We start from the raw sequence: 23,221 nt of genomic DNA, 5'->3' as shown, positions 1-23,221 counted from the left end.
TAACTGTTGACTGGAAGAATCTTCATAGTGACCCCAGTCGCCTGCCTGCAATTTCCACCCACCGATTCTATTTCTGCTCCAGGGGGCCATGCAGTACCAGCCTTAATCGTCCTTCCGCGAGCTCGACTTCGTAGCGTCTGAAGCCTCATCCTCCCCGCTCACGTCTCCCTTTCCCTACCCTCCCTGAGGAGACTCCGGGTTCCTTTCCGCCGCGGTGGTCCGGAAGCCCAGCCCGGCCGCGCGCCCGCCGCTCCCGGCATCCCCTCCCCGAGCGTCACGTGACGGCTGCCGCCCCGCACTAGCGCGGCAAATACCGCCCCTAGGCGGGGCTCGAGGCGTGCCCGCCCCTGGCCCCGCGCCGCAGTCCTCGCCGCTCAGGTGGCTGCGGCCCCGGCGCCCGAGGCCCGCGGTGCTGTGGGCTAGCGCCCCGGACAGCTCCCGGCGAGGTAAGGGGGAGACAGCCCACCACCCCGGGATGCCCTGGCCCCGGAGCGGGGGACGGCCCGGGGGAGGGGGCTCGGGCGCCCTGGGGCTGCCTCCCGGGGACCTTGGGCGCTTCGTGAGGCTGCCGGCCGAGGAGTCTGAGCACCTGCACCGGGAGGGCTGCCCTCAGGCCGCCCGCGGCCCCTCGCTCTGCTGGCACCTGGAGGCTCAGCTGCACAGGAGAACGTCTGTGCCTTGGTTTCCCCTCTTGTGAAACGGGGCCAGGAAAGTGGATCTCTGCGGTTGCCTTCAGCTGGAGGTTGTGCGAGTCTGTTAGTGAAGTCGAAGAGGAAGATGGGGAGAACCCTCATCTCGGAACGCAGGAGCGAGTGTTTGAAGCCAGGCACCTTTTATGTCTTGTGTGTTTTGTGGAAATCGCAAAGCCTCTCCCGAGACTGGTTTCTCCATCTTTAAAGTAAAGGTGATCACTCCTGCCATGCCTCGCTCACAGGACTACAATGAAGAACAGGTGGAAAAGCCATCTGAAGAGCCAGAACTCAGGGTGTCAGTTACACCTGGATTCATATCCTAGCTCTGCCACTTACTGTGCAACCTGGAGCCGGATAGAACCCTATCTGTTAGAAAAAGATAACAACAGTAATTAGCTCATGAGATTGTTGTGAGGATTAAGTGTAATAGGGCTTAGCACCGTGTCGGGCACAGAAATGCTCAATAATTTGCTATTAGTACAGGTATTAGTAAGCTAGAAAGTCATTCAGGTGAGGGATGTTTAGAATCATCACACTTCCGTTTCTGTATATTTATTCCTAAAAGGAGTGCTGTACTGATTTCCTAAGAACCGGGCCAAGTGGAGTTCTTCCCCATTTCTGTCTGGGCCCCTTTGCCTTCTCATTTACAGTTGGCATGTAAACCTGCTGTTTCTACCAAGTGAGTCAGTCAGGATGGGAACATTAGTGTATTGGAGCAGATGGGTATCAGATTCCCTCTGAGGGGAAAGAGAAGTGCCAGGCATGTGCTGCCACCAAAAAAAGCACAATACAGTGATTGACTGTCAGAGCTGGAAGATGCCTGGGAAACCATCTACTCCGCTTGTCTCCTTGGGCAAATGGAGAAACTGGACCCAGAACTGAGGACAGGACTTTGATTTTCTCAGAACCGGACAGGATGTTAGCACTGGGTGGTGGAAAGAACACACACTGTTTACCAGATGCTGTACTTTCCCTGAATTTTAACCTGATTTCTTCATTTATTCAACAAGTATATATGGAGCACTTACTGTGTGCTTGTGTACCTAGTAGGATCTGGAGAAGAAATACATACATACATATTCCTCTGCCAGTTCTTAGTACATTTTAAAATAACAATAGGTCCCAGTGAGCCTTCCTCATAGCAGCTGGCCCCAAGGGACCGATGCACACAGAGGCCTGAATAGTTTCATGATCAGCCCCAGCGGTCCCAGGGCCCTTGTTGAAGCCTGGTGAGATTCTAGAGACCGGAGAAAACGCCGCTTTGTCAGGCCTTTTAGTAAAGGATTTCCTCAGGCGTACAGTGCTTGGATTTCTTTTTCTGGTTTCAGGCAGCCCTCTTATTGTTTTTAGATTTCTGAAAAGAGCCACCCTCACCTCGGTGCCTTCATTTTGGTTTCCATGGTTATCGGATGAATTGTATTTTTATGATAGCACACGTAGCTGTTAAGTAATACATGGTCAGGTAGTCCCCAGTTCCCTGCAGTTTGTTTTCTGATGGTGGTTCTCTATTTTTTTCAGTTGCAGTGCAGCCATAATATCCTTTGCTCCCTCCCAGCCTCTTTCCTTCGTTCCTTTAACAAACATCCATCAGTGGCAGGGCCAAGGGGAGTGGTAATAAGTAGAAACAAAAAAAAACCCAGAACAACAATACGTATAGACCCTGGTTTAGGTATCTCAGAATCTTTAGAGGGATAATTCGAAGGGGCAAATCAGTGGGGCTCTGATAAAGATGTAGATTGGGAGCAAGTGAGAGCTTTTAGAGCTGGTAAAGATGGTGTCCTGGGCAACCGAGAAGTATATACCATATATTGAGATGCTTTTCAAGGAAGATGTGAAAGACACAAGTTCCTTCTGCGTGTGTCAGGCACATAATAATAATAGTACAAGAAGCATTTTGTCCTTTCAGTTTACCATAACGAATGAACCTTCTCTTAAGTCACCTATCATGGGCTTGCTTTGAAATGTTTCCTTATTTCTCTTGTTAGTCTTTCTTTTAGCCTAGGGATGTATTATTTCCTACCTACATGCTAATATGTTCATAAAGGTAGATAAGCAGACTCATTTGGTTAAGATTTTGTCTTTCATTTTGGATGTTTAGCCACATATTTCATTTCAAAACCAGTTGGGTTCTAAGCAGCCCCATATTTCTTTATTTTTCCAAATAATCTCCCAAGTCTCTTAATGCCCCCATTAGTGAGAATTATGAAGTCTCCCACTTCCAAGCCCCCTGGGGGCTCAGACAGTCCGAAGAAGTCAGTCTTACTCTCCAGAGGGGAGAAAACAGTAGTCTGAGAAGTCTACCCATATTGTTTCTGACACAGCTGTATCACATTACTATTGAACAGCTGTCCTGCACCATCTAAGGAAGTGTGTCCACTGCTGCTCAGTGCCCTTATTGGACCACAGCCCTGCCAGTTGATCCTATGCTTGGATTCCAAGGTTGGAGCCTTTTAAATTTATGCCACTGTGCTTAGCCATTCTCCCAAAGGGCCAAACTCTGGGCCATGTGTGGAGCTTGACACTAAGCTGGTTCCCCTAGTCTCCCCTATTTGGGAAGCACACAGAGGCAGCCTTGGTTGGGGTCACCTCAGACCATGCAGTAGAATTACGTATTTTCAAAGCTTTTCTCAGGGTTTGGGAGCTGAATCCTTTCTCGTCCTAACCCTAACCATGGTTTTTTGGCAAATCGCTTTTACTCCTCTCCAGGATTTTGCCTACCAAGAATACTCAGGAATGCCAACCTTCAACCAGATAGCTCCACCAGGACTTTGGGTGCCAACTCATCTCGCTTTTCATAGGTAAGAGTCAAACAGTAATCAATATGTTTATTTTATTGTCTTTGTTTTAAACTTTTAAAAGTATGTGACACAGGAAGTCCAGTGATCAAGACTCCATGCTTCCACTCCCGGGGGCACGGGTTCAATCCCTGGCCAGGGGACTAAGATCCTGCATGTCTCAGGCAGAGCCTAAAAAAAGAGAGAAATACAACAAGAATGCATGTGGGTAAAACCCATAAATGTACCGTTTAACAGTTCTAAGGAAAATACACATGTAACTACCGCCTCTGTCAAGAAATAGAACATTGCCAGTAGTCCATAGCATCCCTTCCAAATCAAAACTGCCTCCTGGGAAGAAACCATCTTGACTTTGTGATAATCGTTTCTTTGCTTTTCTTTGTAGTTCTGTCACCTATGTTTGCATTCTCAGCAATACAGTTACCTTTTTACTAGGTTTCTAACTTTACATGTGTAGAATCATATTGTCTGCTTTTTGTGTTTGCTCCTTTTACTCAGCTTGTTTGTGAGCTGAATCCATGTAATGACTGCACTTATTTTCATTGTCAACAGTGTTTCATGATGTGAATATGTCACAGTAGTGTTATTCAGCCTTGTATTTACAAGTATCTTATGATATAGTTTCTAAATGCAAAGAACGGTGCCGCCATGAACATCCTTAGACATTTTCTATTGTGTATGTGAATGAGTTTCTAAATTTTTTTTGTATTTATTTTTTAAATTCACCATTTAACCATTTTGTTTTATTTAAAATTTTTTGACCATGCTGCGTAGTATGTGGCATCATAGTTCCCTGACCAGGGATCAAACCTGCATGCCCTACAGTGAAAGCACAGAGTGCCAACCACTGGATAGCCAGGGAAGTCGTGTGAAGGAGTTTCTTTAGGTTATATATGTTGAAGTAGAATTTTGCTAGATAATGCCAAATGGTTTTCCAAGTGATTGTACCAATTTACTTTGCTACCAGCAATATATAACAGTTCCTGTTTTTTCACATCCTTGCAATGACTTGGTATTGTCAATTTAAAAATTTTAAACTCTTCTTGTAGGTGGTTTTTATTGATATCTGTGGTTTTAATTTTCTTTCCTTGGTTACTACTGACGAGCACTTTTTTATTGGTTAATCTGATGGCATCTGTTGTTTGCTGCCTATCCAGTCATTTGCCGATTTTTCAGCTTTTCTTATTGATTTATCTGAGTTCTGTATAAATTTTAGGTAGTGGTCCCTTGTCATTTATATGTTTTAAAAGTACCTTCTCCTGCTCTGTGACTCTTTTCATCCTCCTAGCTGGTTATCTTAAACCCTGTTCTGTTGAAGCAGGACCTTAGTGGGGATTAACACTCAAATGATGCTTTGGAAGAAGTGGTCAGGAAAAGGAGAATGAGGGAAGCAGGATGGAGGGAGGAGAGGAAGAGAAGGATAACTAGGTGAGGTGGCAGTTTTCTGGAGAAGAGACATCAGTATGTTGTTAGCAGCTGACACTTCTGTCTGGGGGGTGGGTGTGCTAGGCAGTAAAGAGGATCTGGGTGGGGCACCAGTGGTATCCCTGTAGTCAAACCTTTCCCTTCCACATCAGCTTCACTCCATCTGGCGACAACCTCTCCAGGATTCTGGTTAGTCACAGTTTCTGGGGAAACTCACAGGTATAAGTTTAGTGGGACAAGCTACAACCCCTGCCACTACCATTGGTCCAAATATCAAATCATGCCCATCAACTTCGCTTCCACCATCCATATTAGTTTCCCTCCTTTGTCCCTTGAATGTAAGAGAGAACTCTGTGACAAAGCGACCTGGATCTGGAAGTTTATTTTGTTATGTTATTTTTAACCACAGATTCAATGTTTTTAATGCTTCTAGGACAAGTTTAAGGCAGTGGCAACCCACTCCAGTACTCTTACCTGGAAATTCCCATGGACGGAGGAGCCTGGTAGGCTGCAGTCCATGAGGTCACTAAGAGTCGGACCCGACTGAGCAGCTTCACTTTCACTTTTCACTTTCATGCATTGGAGAAGGAAATGGCAACCCACTCCAGTGTTCTTGCCTGGAGAATCCCAGGGACGGGGGAGCCTGGTGAGCTGCCATCTCTGGGGTCGCACAGAGTCGGACATGACTGAAGCAACTTAGCTGCAGCAGCAGCAGCAGCAGCAGGACAAGTTTTTCAATTTCTTCTTAAGTTAGTTTTCTTGAGTAATATTTTTCAGGAATTTGTCCCTTTTAAAGTTTCAAATTTATTTATATAAAGTTTGTAATATTTTCTTTCCCTTTTCATGTCTGCAACGTCTGTAGTGATATCCTCTTTCCATCTGAATTCATTTTTATGCCTTCTCTTTTTTCTTCCTGAGCTTCAATAGAGGTTCCTTTTGAAGAACCAACTTTTGTCTTCATTGGTTTTCTCCATGGTTGGGTTTTCTATTTCATTAAATTCTGCTTTTTTAAAAAAGTATTTTACTTTCCTTGTTTTTTTTTTTATTTTTTCCTCTTTTTGAAATGGATGCTTAGTTCATTAAATTCTATACTTTTTATTTTTATTCTTTACATTTAAAGTTAAGCATTTTTCTCCAAATACTGTTTAGCCAGAGCTCATGACTTTGATATGTAGTATTTTAATCATTCATTTCTAAACACTTTCTAGTTCCCAGTGTGATTGCCCTTTTGACTCATAGGTATCTTAGAAATGTTTTCTTCATTTCCAAGGATATGAGTATTTTCTAGTTCTCTTTTATTAATTGATTGTAGTCAGTGAACTTATTCTGTATAATCTTAATCTTTTAAATTTGCTGAAATTTCTGTTAGGGCTCTGTTTTGAGTTTTTATAAGTGTTATATGTGTGCTTAAAAGTAATTTGTATTCTTTAATTACTGGATTCTCTGTAATAGTTCTGTGTAATGCCATTAGATCAAGTTTATTAATTATTTTCACATCTTGATCCTTACTGATTTTTTTGCTTATCTTAGATATAGAGAAATGTGTTAAAATATACAACTATGATAATGAAATTGTCTGTTTTACCTTTTAATTTTTGGCTTTTATATCTTTGAGCCCAATTATCAAGTATATACAAATATGAAGTTGTTATACTTCTTGGTGTACTAACCTTTTATCATTTATGATTTTGCTCTTTTTTATGTCTAGTAAAGAAATATTTTTTAGCCTTAAACTCCATTTTATCTGATACCAGTATAGCCATACCAACTTTTTTTGGTTAATTTATGCAAGGTATATCTTTTCCTATCCTTTTTGTTTCACCCTTTCTGTTTCTGTGTGTTTTAAGAATGTCTGTTATAAATAGCATATAGTTGGGGTTTGGTTTTTTATAGTCTTTGTCTCTTAACTGGAACGTTTAGTCCTTATTCACTTAATACAGCCATGGATGTGTTTAGGTTTAAGTGCATCATCATATTTTATGTTTCAGTGCATTTGTCCTGCTTGCTCTCCCTTTATTTTAGCTCTCTTTTTCCTTTTGGGGAGGTTGTTTTTAATCACTGCTTTTTTTCCCCCCTTCTTCTAGTTTCAAATGGACATTATGCTCTTCTTGCTCTTTTAATGATTACCCATGAAATTTTAATTTAACCAAAGTTGATAAATGATGGAAATGATAAATATCTCTGCTGTTCTTTCGGATGGTTCAAAACCTTAGGCCACTTGAACTGTCTTTTCCTTTGCTGCTTAACAGTAAACTTGTTATACAGTGTGTCAGCTTTGATTAGAGTCATTTAAGGACCGGGAGATGGAACAAGTGAGATAAGGGAGGAAAAAAAGTGAGAGAGAGCAAAGAATTTCCTTGAGAAAACTCTGTGTATACCTGTCAGGACTCTCTTGGTTGCACGTGACCAGCTTAGGCACTCTTAACTTTAAAAAGAAACTCTATTGGCTTATAAAACTGCATAGCTGGATCCAGGGGCCCAAAAATATTCTTAGGGTGCTTTCTCTATCTCTCATAGTCACTTAACCTTGTTTGTCTTAGTTTGGCTTCGTTCCTCAGATGGACTCGTCTGAGTTATCCCCGTGCCTGGCAAGGGGGGATGGTTTATTCTGATCATCTATTTTGGTCCAGGGATCCATCCTCTGTGATGAAGGGCTGAAGCACTTTGCATGACAGCCTCTAGACTCAGGACTAAATGAAGTGGGAGTGGGCTTCTTCTAAAAAAAAACCGAAAGAGGGAAGGTGCAGACTTCCCTGGTAGTCCAGTGGTTAAGAATCCGCCTGCCTGTGGAAGGGACACAGGTTCGATCCCTGGTCCAGGAAGATCCCACATCCTGAGGGCCCACTAAGCCCATGCACCACAACTACTAAAGTGTGTGCCCTCAGAGCCCATGCTCTGCAACAAGAGAAGCCGCCACAGTGAGAAGCCCACACACCCCACAAAGACCCGCCACACCGCCCGTGTGCAGCAGCAAAGGCCCAGCACAGCCAACAGTAAATAAAAACTGTGAAGAGGGAGAGTGTGCTGGGCAGACGAAAGTTACAGCTACCACAGTCCACTGCACTGAGTAATGGCTGATAGATACAAAGAAAGAAGAGGGTTAGAGAGGTTGCAATTAGAATTAACTCAGTTAATACAAGAAAAAAGTGGGAGGACATCACCTATTCATGAGCCCACAGGGAAGGAGGAGGTTGGTCAAACAACTCCTTTACCTACTCTCGGCACCTTGGCATTGTTGGCTGAGGACATCTGGTGGTTGACAGCAGCAGAGACGTGGGGCTCTAGTATGTATAGATGTTTTCAACATGTCAGCCGTGCTTGCCATTCCCACAGCCCTTTCTAAGAGAAACTTCTACATCCATAACTGCTGTTCATGGAGTGGCAGCCTCAGACAGCTGTGTTTCTACCATAGAATCTTGCTCTACCCCTACACCCTGGTCAAAACTCACTGAACCAGAGATGGACATCAGACCCAAGAACAGCCAGTTGCTGGCCTCACCGGGGACCTGTGATGTGACCCAGTGTAAAGGAAGATGCGTGTTCTCTTAGACATTTAAACTGGGGATGCAGAAGGACACTTGGCTACAGAAACTGAAGCTGAAATGGTATCTAGAGAGAAGCCATGAGGTAGAGTCAAGCCTTTGAGGAGCCCTGGCTAACTGATCTTAGGAGGAAGCAGAAGCCATGAAGGAGAGAAATGTTATGTAGACTCCAAACAAGAGAATAGAGGAGATCCTTGGAGGGTGGCTGAGTCATGTGATGAGTGAAGACCCACACTCCAGCTGCTGATGGCCTTGGGGCTGCCATTGATCCAGATCATTCTAGACTCTGGGAAACCCAGACCTACTATGTTTCTATTCTTGTGTTTCCTTTAAAAATCCATTCCGTTAAATGCCACATAAACCCTTATGATAAGCTCTCTGTTGTTAGCTCTTGGAGTCAAGAGAGTCACTAGAACAGACACTCAGAACTTAGAGTCAGTGCCTACATGGGTGGATTTCTGTTGCTGCCAGTGCTCTTTCAGTGATGCTGTTCTGAAAAGAAACCTCATTCTCTTTGCCATCAAATGGCATCAGGTAGCTCAGTTGCAATAAGAATCTTCTGCACCCGCTGCTTGGCCTGAGGGACTGTGCTTTGTAGGCCAGGAAGGGCGGCCGTGACCTCCACTCCATCTCTGCTCTCCTTGTATCTTATCTGACTACAGAAAACCATCGCTTACTATGATTTGTTTTTCTAAGATGTTGGGAGGGTTGATTCAAAGGCAGTACAGAAAGAGTAAGGAATTTAGAGAAAGGAAAGAGTCAGTAACAGAGAGGGAATTCATCACTATTTATTGTGTGTTTACTATGTGTCAGGCGCCATGTTACATGATTTCCATTCATTGCCTCATTGTAGTCTCACAACAACTCCCGAGGGCTTTATTAACCCCCCCCAACTTTAATAGATGAGGAAGCTGAGACCCAGATGTTCTGACTCCATTGAACATGTGATCTCGGGTGTAAAATAGTAATCACTTGGTGTGGAATTGTGTCCAACTGAGAGTGATTGAAGAGAAATTTCTGGGAAGCTATATGTGGCGGAGCGAGAGGCAGGAGGTAGTGAGAAAGAGACATGAGATCTGTTTCCTCTGCAGACCAAGCCGCCTGGGAGGAGGCCAGAGGGCGGCCGCCAGAACATCTGGGTTGGTTGGGGTCGGTTGAAGGTCTCTGTTCATTCCTCATCCTGCTGCTGCACTTGCTGCCGGCTGGCCAGAGGGCTGCTGCTGGGCACAGGTGCCTTGATTGTCACAAATACTGGCTTGAGGTCCTAATCTTTGGCCCAGGCTCCCTAACAGTCTTGCTGTGTCACGTCCAGCTCAGACACTGTGTGATACACTAGTGCATAATAATTGCAGGAGTAAATTCATGCTTATTTGATGATCTGTGAGTTTTGTGTAACAGTGAGGTTAGAAGGTCCTTTACCACCATGGCACGAGTTAGGAACCCCAGAACCTCAGGAAGGAAACTAGGAGGCAGGGGCTTTGGACTCAGTCCAGGCTGGGAATGGCAGCTGTACTGCTTGCTGAATAAAAGATGGGATAACCTTTATTCCTGGAATCGAGTATGAGAAGACTACCACCTCTCAGGTGGTTAGAAGTGCTTACTGAGATGACATATAAAAAGCACCTGGCATTTAGTAAGCCCTCAACCTTTCCCTGCCCCCTCAAGGTCACCCAGTGAACTAGAATCTGATTCAAATGCAGATTTTGGGTTTCCCTGACCCAGTGTACTCTCCTAGGTGAGAATAAATGGCAGTGCATTGAAGGAGAAAAAGCGGGTCCTTATAGCTCCCAGCCACACTCAGCCCTGTAAATGCGCCACAACACAGAATTCTTGTCTGTGTCATCAAATTTCAAAGCAGAAAGTAAGAAACAGTTGGTTGTTTCTCAGGCTGAAGAATACTGAGGTTTGAAGAAATGATAAAAAGCCCAAATGAGATCTGTCTTCTTCAAAGTTTTAAGCTTTGTTTCATTTTCCAGTAGAGTCTGTATGTGTGTAAGTGTAGGTATATGTAGGGAGCTCTTTCATGGTTCACTGTATTTTAATCTCTATGTACTTTCAAACTAAGATCAACAAAGCTCTAGGAAATGTACTTGATTTGAAGAAAAATTCCAAAATTATTAACCTATTATGGTTCCTCAGCTAATACAGTTTGTATCTAGTACGCTTCAGAACAGGGGAGGAAAATCTCTTCGTTTTTCCTTTGAAAATACTAGAATCCTGAACTGTCCTGGCTCTTTTCCCCTGCTTTTTTGTTAAAAGCAGAATTCCCGCCGCTTTGATCTACTGCTGGGGCCTCCCCTAGGTAGGAAGTAGGTGCGTTTTCTTCATTATACAAACGTGGGACAGGAGCGCAGAGTTGTTGAGCCCCACCTTCAGGGCTATCCAGTGAGGGAGAGACAGACCCCGACTGCAAGCTGGTTCAGCCCTTTTTGTCAGACTCTTCTCAGGATGGGTAGGGCCATCTGTGCCGGGACTCACGGCAGCTCCTTACTGCCCACAAGTTAACAAAAACTCTGCATGAACTGAACCAACTGATCTTTCTCCCTGACCCCTTTAGACTCCCAGAGCTTCAGCCAGACTGAGTTTCTTCCTGTATCCTCTGTGCTGTGATTAGTCACTCAGTCACGTCTGATTCTTTGCAACCCCATGGACTATACAGCCCACCAGGCTCCTCTGTCCATGGGGTTCTCCAGGCAAGAAACCTGAAGTGGGTTGCCATGCCCTCCTCCAGATGATCTTCCCAACTCAAGGATCAAACCCAGGTCTCCCACATTACAGGCAGATTCTTTACTGTCTGAGCCACCAGGGAAGCCCAGCCAAAATTTCCTGCCTGGGGGCTTGGCTGACCCTCTCCTCTGTCCACAGTCCCCATTCATCTTTTCTCTGGATGCCCCAACATCACCCCATATCTCTGACATCAGCTCTTCCATGAAGCTTAACTTAATGATTAAAAACCCAGACACTGGGGTACGGTCTGGCTTCAAAAGGGGGCTCTGCAACTCTCTAACCCACTCTAGTACTCTTGCCTAGAAAATCCCATGGATGGAAGAGCCTGGTGCTGCAGTCCCTGGGGTCGCTGTGAGTTGGACATGACTGAGCAGCTTCACTTTTACTTTTCACTTTCATTATTGGAGAAGGAAACGGCAACCCACTCCAGTGTTCTTGCCTGGAGAATCCCAGGGATGGGAGAGCCTGGTGGGCTGCCATCTATGAGATCGCACAGCGTTGGACACAACTGAAGTGACTTAGCAGCAGCAGCAGCGGCTGTCTAGCAGAGTGATTTGGAGTAAGCCATTTGTCACCTAAGTTCTCTCACTTAGTTTCTTTATGTGTAAGATAAAGACAATAATAATTTTAAATCAGTGCTTCTTAAACATATAGTACGTACGAATTCCCTGTAAAATTGTTAAAATGCCAATTCTGATCCAATAGTTACTGAATGGTGCCCAAGCGCTGGCATTTCTAACCAGTTCTTATAGGTCCTAGAAACAACATTCTGAGTTGTAAGGCTTTTGAAGAGATGCTGAGAGAATAAAAGGAAATAACGCATGAAACATGCTTAATGGTGTGCCCTTCAGACAGTCATGCTAAGTAAACAGTAGTTCTTGCTGTTTTTGTTGCCTTCTCTTATGACTGGCTGATTCCCCCAGCTAGGGGCCACAGTTTTATTCTTTACACACAGGCTTTCCCTCTTTTATGGCATGGATCACTTTTTCCTTGTACTGTGGATTTAGGGGGGTGGGGGGAGGTGGTGGTAGTGATATCTTCATCTCCTGCCAGACTTGAGGGTGAGGTCTTTATATTATTTCTGACTCTCTCACAGTGCTTACCATGAGTCTTATACATAGCAAATGTTGACCACATACTTGGGTTTTATTTACTTTTTTTTTTTTAATTCCACAAGGATCTGTCTCAAAGTGTGGATTCTATAGCTGAGGCTATTCTAATACTGTACACCAGATAACTGATGATAGTGATCATTCATTCATTCAGCAAGTGTTTATTAAGCACCTACTATGGGCCAAGCATGGTTCTAGGCATCTTACAAAGCAGCTTTCATTTTACTCAGGAGAGACAGACAGTAAGCTGAAGCCTTAAATAAAATGATAAGCTCCTTGAGGGCAGAGAGTGTCTAGTTGGTTGCAGTGAATTTCTCTACAGCAGGTGTTCAGGTGCTGCGTCACCTGGCCACCTGCATCTACGTGTGCCGCCTCGCTCCTCACATGGGTAGTCCCTATGCCGTAACTCAGTACTTCCTCCCATCCCCTGTACCCACCCCACACTCCACTCTCCCAAGAGCATTAGTGAGCTGCAGAGATGCCACTCGAAGTTTTATTCCTGACCCCAACTTGCTGACCCGCCATGATATGCAGTGATCTAATGGCGCAGCCACCACCCTCTTGGAAGCAGTGGCAGCTTGGACGGCACAGCAGTGCTTCGGTTCCGGTACCTTACGTTGACCAGAATTCTGTATGGTTTTCTCAGGGTATTCGCTGCCAGTCTCTCCTTTATCAAGTCCTTTTCCACTTCATGCCATTTAGAGGTTAGGCTGGCGAGGCACTGGTCACCTTCAGTGTCTCTCGTGATCTCACACCATAGCTTTAAATGGCATTCTGGTCTCTGTTCAAATGTCACTTCCTCGGAGACCTTCCTAGCACGATATTAGACAATTGATGAATATTTGTTGAATAAATGATTTATTTTCCTTTGGAAATTCTCAAAATCCCCATGAAGGATAGCAAGATAGCCATCGTGAGCCTGTTTACAGATAAGGAAACAAGCTCACAGATGTTAAAGGATTTGCCTCAAGTCACGGGACTAGGAAGGGAGAGTTTACTTGTTGAGAGCCAGGTTTCATAGGATTCATCTCCCAAGGGAATGGCCCCTGCCTTCCCCACTGAGACTGGGGACACTCAGGTGGCCCAGAGGCATGTGGATCCCTCCAGTGTGGTTAGGTAGGGACCTCACAGAAACCTTGAGTTCTCACACTCTTGGGAACACATTTTAAAAGGAACAGTTTGAGCCCTGCCTCGGGACCTGCTCCCTCCCATCTAAACAGATTCCCATTGTTATCAGTTATTTACAGGCACAAGCCCTGGGGAACATTTGTTACTTTTAATTCCATGGCTCAGAAGCCCCAGTGACAAAGAAAAGGGGGAGAGGGCAAAACTTGTATACTCTTCTTAAAATTGAAATATAGTCAGTTTAAAATATTATGTTAGTTTCAGGTATAGAGAGTGATTTAGTTATTTATTTTTTAGATTATTTTCCATTATGTTGCTATAAGATACTGAATATAATTCTCTGTGCTATATGGTAAATTCCTGTTGCCTGTCTACTTTATGTATGAGTGCTGAGTGCTAAGTTGCTTCAGTTGTGTCCGACTCTTTTTGACCCTCAGTTGTATCCAACTCTTTGCAACCCCATGGACCTAGCCTGCCAGGCTCCTCTCTCCATGGGGATTCTCCAGGCAAGAATACTGGAGTGGGTTGCCATGCCCTCCTCCAGGGGATCTTCCCAACCCAGGGATCAAACCCATGTCACCCATGCATCAGCAGGCCGGTTCTTTACCACTAGCGCCACCTGGGAAGCCCACTTTATGTATAGTATGATAGTTTGTTAATCCCATACTCATAAATTACTCCCCCAACCTTGCCCTTTGATAACCATGAATTTGTTTTCTATGTGAGTCTATTTCTGTTTTGTGTATATATTTATTTGTATTATTTTGTAGATTCCACATGTAAGTGGTATCATATATTTGTCTTTGTGTGACTTACGTCACTAAGTATGATATTCTCTAGGTCCATCCATGTTGCAAATGGCTGAGTAATATTGCATAGTTGCTCAGTTGTATCCAACTCTTTGCAACCCCATGGACTGTAGCTTGTCAGGCTCCTCAGTCCATAGAATTTTTCAGGCAAGAATACTGGAGAGGGTAGCCATTCCCTTCTCCAGGGAATCTTCCCAACCCAGGGTCTGAACCTAGGTCTCCGCATTGCAGGCAGATTCCTTATAGTCTGAGCCACCAGGGAAGTCGTAATGGCCAAGAATTTTCCATGTACACCACGTCTTAAGCCAGTCATGTGTTGATGGACACTTGGAATGCTTCCTTATCTTGGCTAATGTAAATAATGCTACTGTGAACATTGGGGTGCATGCATCTTTTCAAATTAAAGTTTTCTCTAGATATATACCCAGGAGTGGGATTGCAGGATCATATGGTAGCTCTATTTTTGGTTTTTTAAGGAACCCCCGTGCTGTTTTCCATAGTGGCTGCACCAATCAACATTCCGACCAACAGTGTAGGAAGATTCTGTTTTTTCCACACCCTCTCCAGCATTTTTTATTCGTAGAGTTTTTGATGATGGCCATTCTGACTGTATGACATGACACGTCATTGTGGTTTGGATTTGCATTTCTCTAATAATTAGCAATGTTGAGCATCTTTTCAGGTGCCTGTTGACTATCTATATGTCTTCTTTGGAGAGATGTCTATTTAGGTCTTTTGTCTATTTTCTGATTGGGCAGTTTTGGTTTTTGTTTCATTTTAATATTGAGTTGTTTGTGTATGTGGGGCATTAACCCCTTGTCAGCCACATTGCACATATTTTCTCCTTTTGTAGATTGTCTTTTCATTTTGTTGATGGTTTCCTTTGTTGTGCAAAAGTTAAATGTTGCTTTTATTTCTTTTGCCTTGCCAGACTGATCTAAGAAAACGTTGCTACAATTTATGTCACAGAATGTTTTGCCTGTGTTCTCTTGTGGGGGGTTTATGGTGTCATGTCTTACCTTTAGGTCTTTGAACCATTTTGAGTTTATTTTTGTATGTAGTATGAGGGAGTGCTCTAGTTTCATTGATTGACATGTTGCTGTCCGTCTTTCCTCACACCACTTGTTGAAGAGACTGTCCTTTCTCCATTGTATATTCTTGGCTTCTTTGTCATAAATTAATTTGACTGTAGGTGTGTGGGTTTGATTTTGGGCTCTCAAGTCTGTTCCATTGGTCTATATGGCTGTTTTTGTGCCAGTGCTATACTGTTTTGATTGCTATATCTTTGTAATATAGTCTGAAGTCTGGAAGGGTTATAACTTTCAGCTTTGTTCTTTTTTCTCAGAATTGGCACTCACTTAGAATTGCTTTGACAATTCTGGATCTTTTGTGGTTCCATATAAATTTTAGGATTATTTGTTCTAGTTCTGTGAAAAATATAATTTTTCACAGGTATTTTGATAAGGATTGCACTGAACCTGTAGATTACTTTGAGTTGTATGGTCATTTTAATAGTATTCATTCTTCCAGTCCAAGAGCATTGGATAGTTTTCCATTTCTTTGAATCATCTTCAGTTTCCTTTATCAGTGTATTATGCTGCTGCTGCTAAGTCGCTTCAGCTGTGTCCGACTCTGTGCGACCCCATAGATGGCAGCCCACCAGGCTCCCCCGTCTGGGATTCTCCAGGCAAGAACACTGGAGTGGGTTGCCATTTCCTTCTCCAATGCATGAAAGTGAAAAGTGAAAGTGAAGTCGCTCAGTCGTGTCCGACTCCTAGCGACCCCATGGACTGCAGCCTACCAGGCTCCTCTGCCCATGGGATTGTCCAGGCAAGAGTACTGGAGTGAGGTGCCATTGCCTTCTCTGCAGTGTATTATAGCTTTGAACATATCAGTCTTTCACTTCCTTGAATAAGTTTATTCCTAAGTTGCTTTTTGTTTGCTTTGACATGGTTTTAAACAGGGTTGTTACTTTCTGTTTCTGATATTTTATTGTTTGTGTAAAGAAATGCAACAGATTTCCCTATGTTAATCTTATATCCTGCTACCTTGCTAAATTCATTTATTCTAATAGTTTTTATGTGGTGACTTTGTATAGAGAGAGTATCTTGTCATCTGCAAATAGTGACAGTTTTACCTTTTTTCCAATTTGGATACCTTTTATTTTCTTTGTTGTCTGATTTTTGTGGCTAGAGCTTCCAATACAATGTTGAACAGAAGTGGTGAGAGTGGGTATCCTTGTCTTATTCCTGAATTTAGTGGGAAGGCTTTCAGCTTTTTACTGTTCAACTTTTTACTGTTTATTATGTTGGCTGTGGGTTTACTGTAAATATTAATAACTTTTATTATGTTGAGATATAGTCCTTCTATACCTACCTTAGTGAGATTTTTTATTATGAATAGATGTTGCTGCTGCTAAATCGCTTCAGTCGTGTCCGACTCTGTGCGACCCCATAGACGGCAGCCCACCAGGCTCCCTGGTCCCTGGGATTCTCCAGGCAAGAACACTGGAGTGGGTTGCCATTTCCTTCTCCAGTCCATGAAAGTGAAAAGTGAAAACGAAGTCTCCTAGTCGTGTCTGACTCCTAGAAACCCCATGGACTGCAGCCTACCAGGCTCCTCTGTCCATGGGGTTTTCCAAGCAAGAGTACTGGAGTGGGGTGCCATTGCCTTCTCCAATGAATAGATGTTGGATTTTATCAAATGCTTTTTCTGTGGGAATATATATATATTTTTAAGAGTTACCTGGTTATAGAAATCCCTGTTGCTGCATGGATCCCCATGGATTAATGTTGTAAATATATAGTAAATAATGCCAAATGGAACAACAAAGAATGTGACATTTGCAAGGAAGGGAATCGTCTCTGAGCTCAGAGAGTTCCTCAAGGGAGACTTATCAGCTGCAATGAACATTGGGGTACATGTATTTCTTCTAATTACATTTTGCTGTGGATATACACTCAGGAGTGGGATTGCTGGATCATATGGTAGCTCTATTTTTAGTTTTTTTTAGGAACGTCTATACTGTTCTCCTTAGTGGTTGTACCAATTTATGTTCCCACCAACAGTGTAGGAGAGGTTCCTTTTCTCCACACCCTCTCTAGTATTTATTGTTTGTTGACTTTTTGATGATGGCCATTGGCCATTCTGACTGGTGTGAGGTAATACTTCACAGTGGTTTTGATTTGCATTTCTCTAATAATTAGCGATGTTGAGCATATTTTCATGTGCCTCTTGGCTATCTGTATGTCCTCTTTGGAGAAATGTCTTCTGCCTATTTTTGATTAGGTCGTTTGTTTTTTTGATACTGAGATGCATGAGCTGTTTGCATATTTTGGAGATTAATCCCATGTTGGTCACCTCACTGGCGAATATTTTCTTCTATTATTTGAGTGTTTTTTTCATTTTGTTTATGGTTTCCTTTGCTGTGCAAAAGCTTTTATGTTTAATTAGGTCCCATTTGTCTATTTTTGTTTTTATTTTTATGACTCTAGGAGGTGGATCCAAAAAGATACTGCTGTGATTTACATCAAAGAGTGTTCTATGTTTTCCTCTTAAAAATTTTATAGTAGCTGGTCTTCCATTTAGATTTCTAATCCATTTTGAGTTTGTGTATGGTGTTAGAGAATGTTTGAATTTCATTCTTTTACATATAGCTGTCTAGTTTTCCTAGCATCACTTATTGAAGAGACTCTTTTCTCCCTTATATATCCTTGCCTCCTTTGACATAGATTAATTGACCATAGGTGCTAGGTTCATTTCTGGGCTTTCTGTCCTGTTTGATTTATTGGTTTATACTTCTTTTTTTTGTGGGTGCCACTACCATACTATTTTGATTAGTGTAGCTTTGTAGTATAGTCTGAAATCAAGGCACCTGATTCCTCCAGCCCCATTTTGCTTTCATAAGATTGCATTGGCTATTTGGAGTCTTTTATGTTTGCATGAAAATTTTAAAAATCCTGTTCTAGTTCTGTGGAAAATGCCGTTGGTAATTTGACAGGTATTGCATTGAATCTGTAGATTGCCTTAGGTAGTATAGTCATTTTGACAGTATTGATTCTTCTGATTCAAGAACATGGTGTATCTTTCCATCTGTTTGTGTCATCTTCAATTTCTTTCATCAAGATCCTATAGTTTTCAGAGCACAGGTCTTTTGCCTCCTTGTGTGTAGGTCTATATGTGTTAGTTGCTCAGTTCAGTTTAGTTCAGTCACTCAGTCATGTCCAGCTCTTTGGTACCCCATGGACTGCAGCACGCCAGGCCTGCCTGTCCATCACCAATTCCCAGAGTTTACTCAAACTCATGTCTATTGAGTCAGTGATGCCACCCAACCATCTCATCTTCTGTCGTCCCTTTCTCCTCCCGCCTTCAATCTTTCCCAGCATCAGGGTCTTTTCAAATGAGTCAGCTCTTCGCATCAGGTGGCCAAAGTATTGGAGTTTCAGCTTTAACATCAGTCCTTCCAATGAATATTCGGGACTAACTTCCTTTACGATTGACTGGTTGGATCTCCTTGCAGTCCAAGGGACTCTCAAGAGTCTTCTCCAACACCACAGTACAAAAGCATCAATTCTTCAGCACTCAGCTTACTTTATAGTCCAACTCTCACATACATGACTACTGGAAAAACCATAGCCTTGACTAGACAGACCTTTGTTGGCGAAGTAATGTCTCTGCTTTTTAATATGCTATCTAGGTTGGTCATAACTTTCCTTCCAAGGAGTAAGTGTCTCTTAATTTCATGGCTGCAGTCACCATTTACAGTGATTTTGGAGCCCAGAAAAAATAAAGTCTCTCACTGTTTCCATTGTTTCCCCATCTATTTGCCATGAAGTGATGGGAGTGGATGCCATGATCTTAGTTTTCTGAATGTTGAGCTTTAAGCCAACTTTTTCACTCTCCTCTTTCACTTTCATCAAGAGGCTCTTTAGTTCTTCTTCAGTTTCTGCCATAAGGGTGGTGTCGTCTGAGTATCTGAAGTTATTGATATTTCTCCTGGCAATCTTGATTCCAGCTTGTGCTTCATCCAGCCCAGCATTTCTCATGATGTACTCTGCATATAAAATTAAAAGTTAGTTGCTCAGTCAGGTTCAACTCTTGCAGTCCCATGCACTTGTAGCCCACCAGGCTCCTCTGTCCATGGGATTCTCTAGGCAAGAATACTGGAGTTGCCATTTCCTTCTTCAGGGGATTTTCCCAACCCAGACATCAAACCCAAGTCTTGTGCACTGCAGGCAGATTCTTTACTGTCTGAGCCACCAGGGAAGCCCCTTTGCCTCCTTAGGTAAGTTTAATAGGTATTTTATTCTTTCTGATGCAGTGGTAAATCAAATTGTTTCCTTAATTTCTCTTTCTGATCTTTTGTTGTTAGTGTATAGAAATGCAAGAGATTTCTGTGTCCTGCAACTTTACCGAATTCATTGATTAGTTCTAGTATTTTTCTGGTAGCATCTTTAGGATTTTGTAAGTATAGTATCATGTCATCTACAAGCAATGATAGTTTTACTTCCCTTACAATTTGGATTCCTTTTGTTTCTTTTTCTTCTGTGATTGCTGTGGTTAGGACTGTGTTGAATAAAAGTGGCAAGAGTGGACATCCTTGTCTTGTTTCTGATCTTAGAGGAAATGCTTTCACCTTTCCACTGTTGAGGACAATGTTAGCTTTGGCTTTGTCATAATTGGCCTTTGTTATGTAGAGGTAAGTTCCCTCTGTGCCCACTTTTTGAAGAGGGTTTTTTTTAAATCACAGATGGGTGTTGAATTTTGTCAAAAGCTTTTTCTGCATCTTTTGAGATGATCATATGGTTTTTATCCTTCAATTTTTTCATGTGGTGTATCACACTGATTATTTTGTGTTTACTGAAAAGTCTTTGCATCCCTGGGATAAATCCCACTTGGTCATTGTGTATGGTCCTTTTAATATGTTGTTGGATTCAGTTTGCTAGTATTTTGTTAGAGATTTTTGCATCTATGTTCATCAGTGATATTGCCTTGTAGTTTTCTTTTCTTTTTTTGTTTGGTATCTTTGTCTGGTTTTGATATCAGAGTGATGGTGGCCCCATAGAATGATTTTGGAAGTATTCCTTCCTCTACCATTTTTTGGAATAGTTTCAGAAGGACAGGTGTTAACTCTTCTCTAGATGTTTGCTAGTATTCGCCCGTGAAGCCATCTGGTCCTGGATTTTTGTTTGTTGGAAGTTTCTTAATCATGGTTTCAATTTCAGTACTTGTGATTGGTCTGTTTTTATATTTTTCTATTTCTTCCTGGTTCAGTCTTGGAAGATTGTTCCTATCTATGAATTTGTCCATTTCTTCTAGGTTTTCCATTTTATTGGCATAGTTGCTTGTAGTAGCCTCTTACAATCCTTTGTATTTCTATGGTGTCGGGATATTTTAAGAAAGGGGACCATAAGCAGGGTAGACAAAAACCTCTTTTGTTCTGTGTCTGTGTCCCAGGTGACCATGGAGGCTGGCGGCCTCCCCCTGGAGCTGTGGCGCATGATCTTAGCCTACCTGCCCCTTCCTGACCTGGGCCGCTGCAGCCTGGTGTGCAGGGCCTGGCGTGAACTGATCCTCAGTCTCGACAGGACTCGCTGGCGGCAGCTGTATCTGGGCTGTGCTGAGTGCCGCCACCCCAACTGGCCCAACCAGCCCGATGTGGAGCCTGAGTCTTGGAGGGAGGCCTTCAAGCAGCATTACCTTGCCTCCAAGACCTGGACCAAGAATGCTGCCATCTTGGAGACCTCTGTCTGCTTTTCTCTGTTTCGCCGGAGGAGGACGCGCCGGACCCTGAGTGTCGGGCCAGGCCATGAGTTTCACAGCCTAGGCAGTGCCCTGGCCATGTCCAGCCTGTTTGACCGAATCCTGCTGTTCCCAGGTCTGCACGAAGAGCAAGGTGAAATCATCCTGAAGGTGCCTGTGGAGATTGTAGGCCACGGGAAGCTAGGCGAAGTGGCCCTGCTGGCCAGCATTGACCAGCAGTGCTCGACCACACGCCTGTGCAACCTTGTCTTCATGCCGGCCTGGTTCTCACCCTTCATGTTTAAGGTGGGTGTCCACCTCCGATGGATGGCCTCTCCCAGCCTGACTCTGAGTCTTGGCCTCTTCTCAGTGGGTTTATAACCCCTTTCTTGTTGGAATTGAGAGTTCAGTCATTATTCCTATATAACACAGTCCTCTTGAGTTCTATACCAGTTGAGAAGGAGGCACGGGAATCAGTAAAGATCAACATTCTGCTTTGTTCCCTCACTGGAGGTCAAAATTGCCTTGTACTTCTTCCCTTCCAAACTGGACCACCTGGGGCCACAGCTACAGCAGCCAGGTGGGAAAGCCAGGTTCTAGGAGCATGCTGCATGGTAACAGGCAGCCTTCCCAGAGAGATGGCCAAAGAGGGGACGCTCTGCAGCCCAGTGTCCTTCAGAAAGTTAGCCCCACTCTGGGGAGGGTCGAGGAAGGTCTGGCTTTTGCCAAGAGTGACTGGAGGGAGAGTCGGAAAATATCAGAACGACATATTCCTTCTAGGAACAGAGCAGTTGTTTTCAGAGGCAAGCACGGTAGCTTTTTGGTAGCTCCTGGCAGAACAGTCTGCAGCTTTTACATTGCGTAGAAACTGACTACAGTGCATGGATTTTGTACTTTGTCAACAAAAATTACACCACCTCTATTCTGCCAGTAACGACCAGATTATCTGTCAGGTTCATAATGATCTTTATGCCACCGCTCATTGATGATGTGCTTACTGGGTGCCAGACATGTCCTTACAGCATGATTAAGATGGGTAGTGTCAGCTGGCTTTACAGACAAGCAAACGGAGCCTCAGCAAGGGTCTCAGACTTTGTAAGGGACAGAACTAGGGTTCAAAACCTGTAATCATAATACAGGTGACTTTGCATCAGTGGTCTCACAACAAACTTGTGGTAGACAAAGGAGATGTGTCCCCATTTTGCAGATGAGGGACACTGAGTAACTTTCTCAAGTGGAAAATTAGGTTAGACCTCAAATCTAGGTCTTTGAGCCTAAGCGCTTCTGAAATTACATTGTACTGTCTTCCGTGAAGCTTGAAAGGCTGCTTGCTAATTAGACCTAGAACATTTCAGAAGGACTGATGAGGTCTTCCACTGCTGATCTACAGACCCAAAAGAATTGTTCATTTCCACACCCTTCACATTTCATAGACATTTATTCTTGGAGTAAGATGTTCATTTCAGCCTCTGCTTCCCCCTCATCAGTGTAGCCACAGATCTTCAAGGGGTAGGTCTTGGCCGTAGATGTCTTCGTAGCTCAGCCCACTTCCTGCCTCAGTGCTTGGCATATATTAGTGCTCAGTCCATGACTGTCTTTTAACCAACAACAGGACAAGGGGCCAGAATCACCCTGCCTGAAAAAATGCCAAGGCCAGGGTGATTTCACAGCTGTTTATATGACTTTTGAGGAGAACCCTGGCAGTGGCTTTGCATCTCTAGAGAGCCAGTGTTTTTCTACAGAAGGGACCAAGTAAGAAAAAATAGACTTAAATTGCATCAGGAAAAAGTTAGGTTAGCCCTAGGGAAGAACTAGACAGGTTGAGGGGAGTTAAGTCCTGGGACAAGCTCTCAAGGGAGATCACTGCTGGAGAATGTAAAATTGTCCAAGGATTACTGAACGGGATCATGGGACCTTCCCTCCTTTTATGGTTCAAATACATCTCATGGAACTTGGTGTGAAATTCAGAAACAGTTCTTCTTCAGAAATACAGAGCAGCCAGGCCTCTCTGTGAGGCCTGCAGAGCTGAGGGCTCAAGTAAGTTGTGCCGTGGGGCTCAGCACTCCCCTACCCCAGAGGACTCTGCTCTCCACGGTGATAATAGCTGGCTTTTATCACATGCCATCTTTGTGCCTGGCTCCATGCCTGGTGCTTTGTTAGCTTGGGAGCCCTGTATTGTAGACTGAGAAACTGAGGCTTGGAGCAGTGACACGTCGGCCTGAGGTTACACCCTTGGGAGAGGCAGAGCTAGGA

The 23,221-nt window shown here is 43.5% G+C and overlaps 1 protein-coding gene across 1 annotated transcript in view; it reads left to right on the top strand.

Annotated features, from left to right (window-relative positions):
- Positions 348–23,221, top strand: part of FBXO10 (F-box protein 10) — a 43,016-nt gene continuing 20,142 nt past the window's right edge. The window contains exons 1-3 of the mRNA XM_018052187.1: positions 348–446; positions 3,399–3,490; positions 20,684–21,274. Of these exons, the coding sequence (XP_017907676.1) occupies positions 20,690–21,274 (585 nt within the window). The 5' untranslated portion in view covers positions 348–446; positions 3,399–3,490; positions 20,684–20,689. The remainder of the gene's footprint in view (positions 447–3,398; positions 3,491–20,683; positions 21,275–23,221) is intronic.

Source organism: Capra hircus, chromosome 8 (assembly GCF_001704415.2).
Source record: "Capra hircus breed San Clemente chromosome 8, ASM170441v1, whole genome shotgun sequence".
In the NCBI taxonomy this organism is placed as follows: domain Eukaryota; kingdom Metazoa; phylum Chordata; class Mammalia; order Artiodactyla; family Bovidae; genus Capra; species Capra hircus.
Note: the sequence above shows the minus strand (reverse complement) of the source record. Positions and strands in the feature narration are given on the sequence as shown.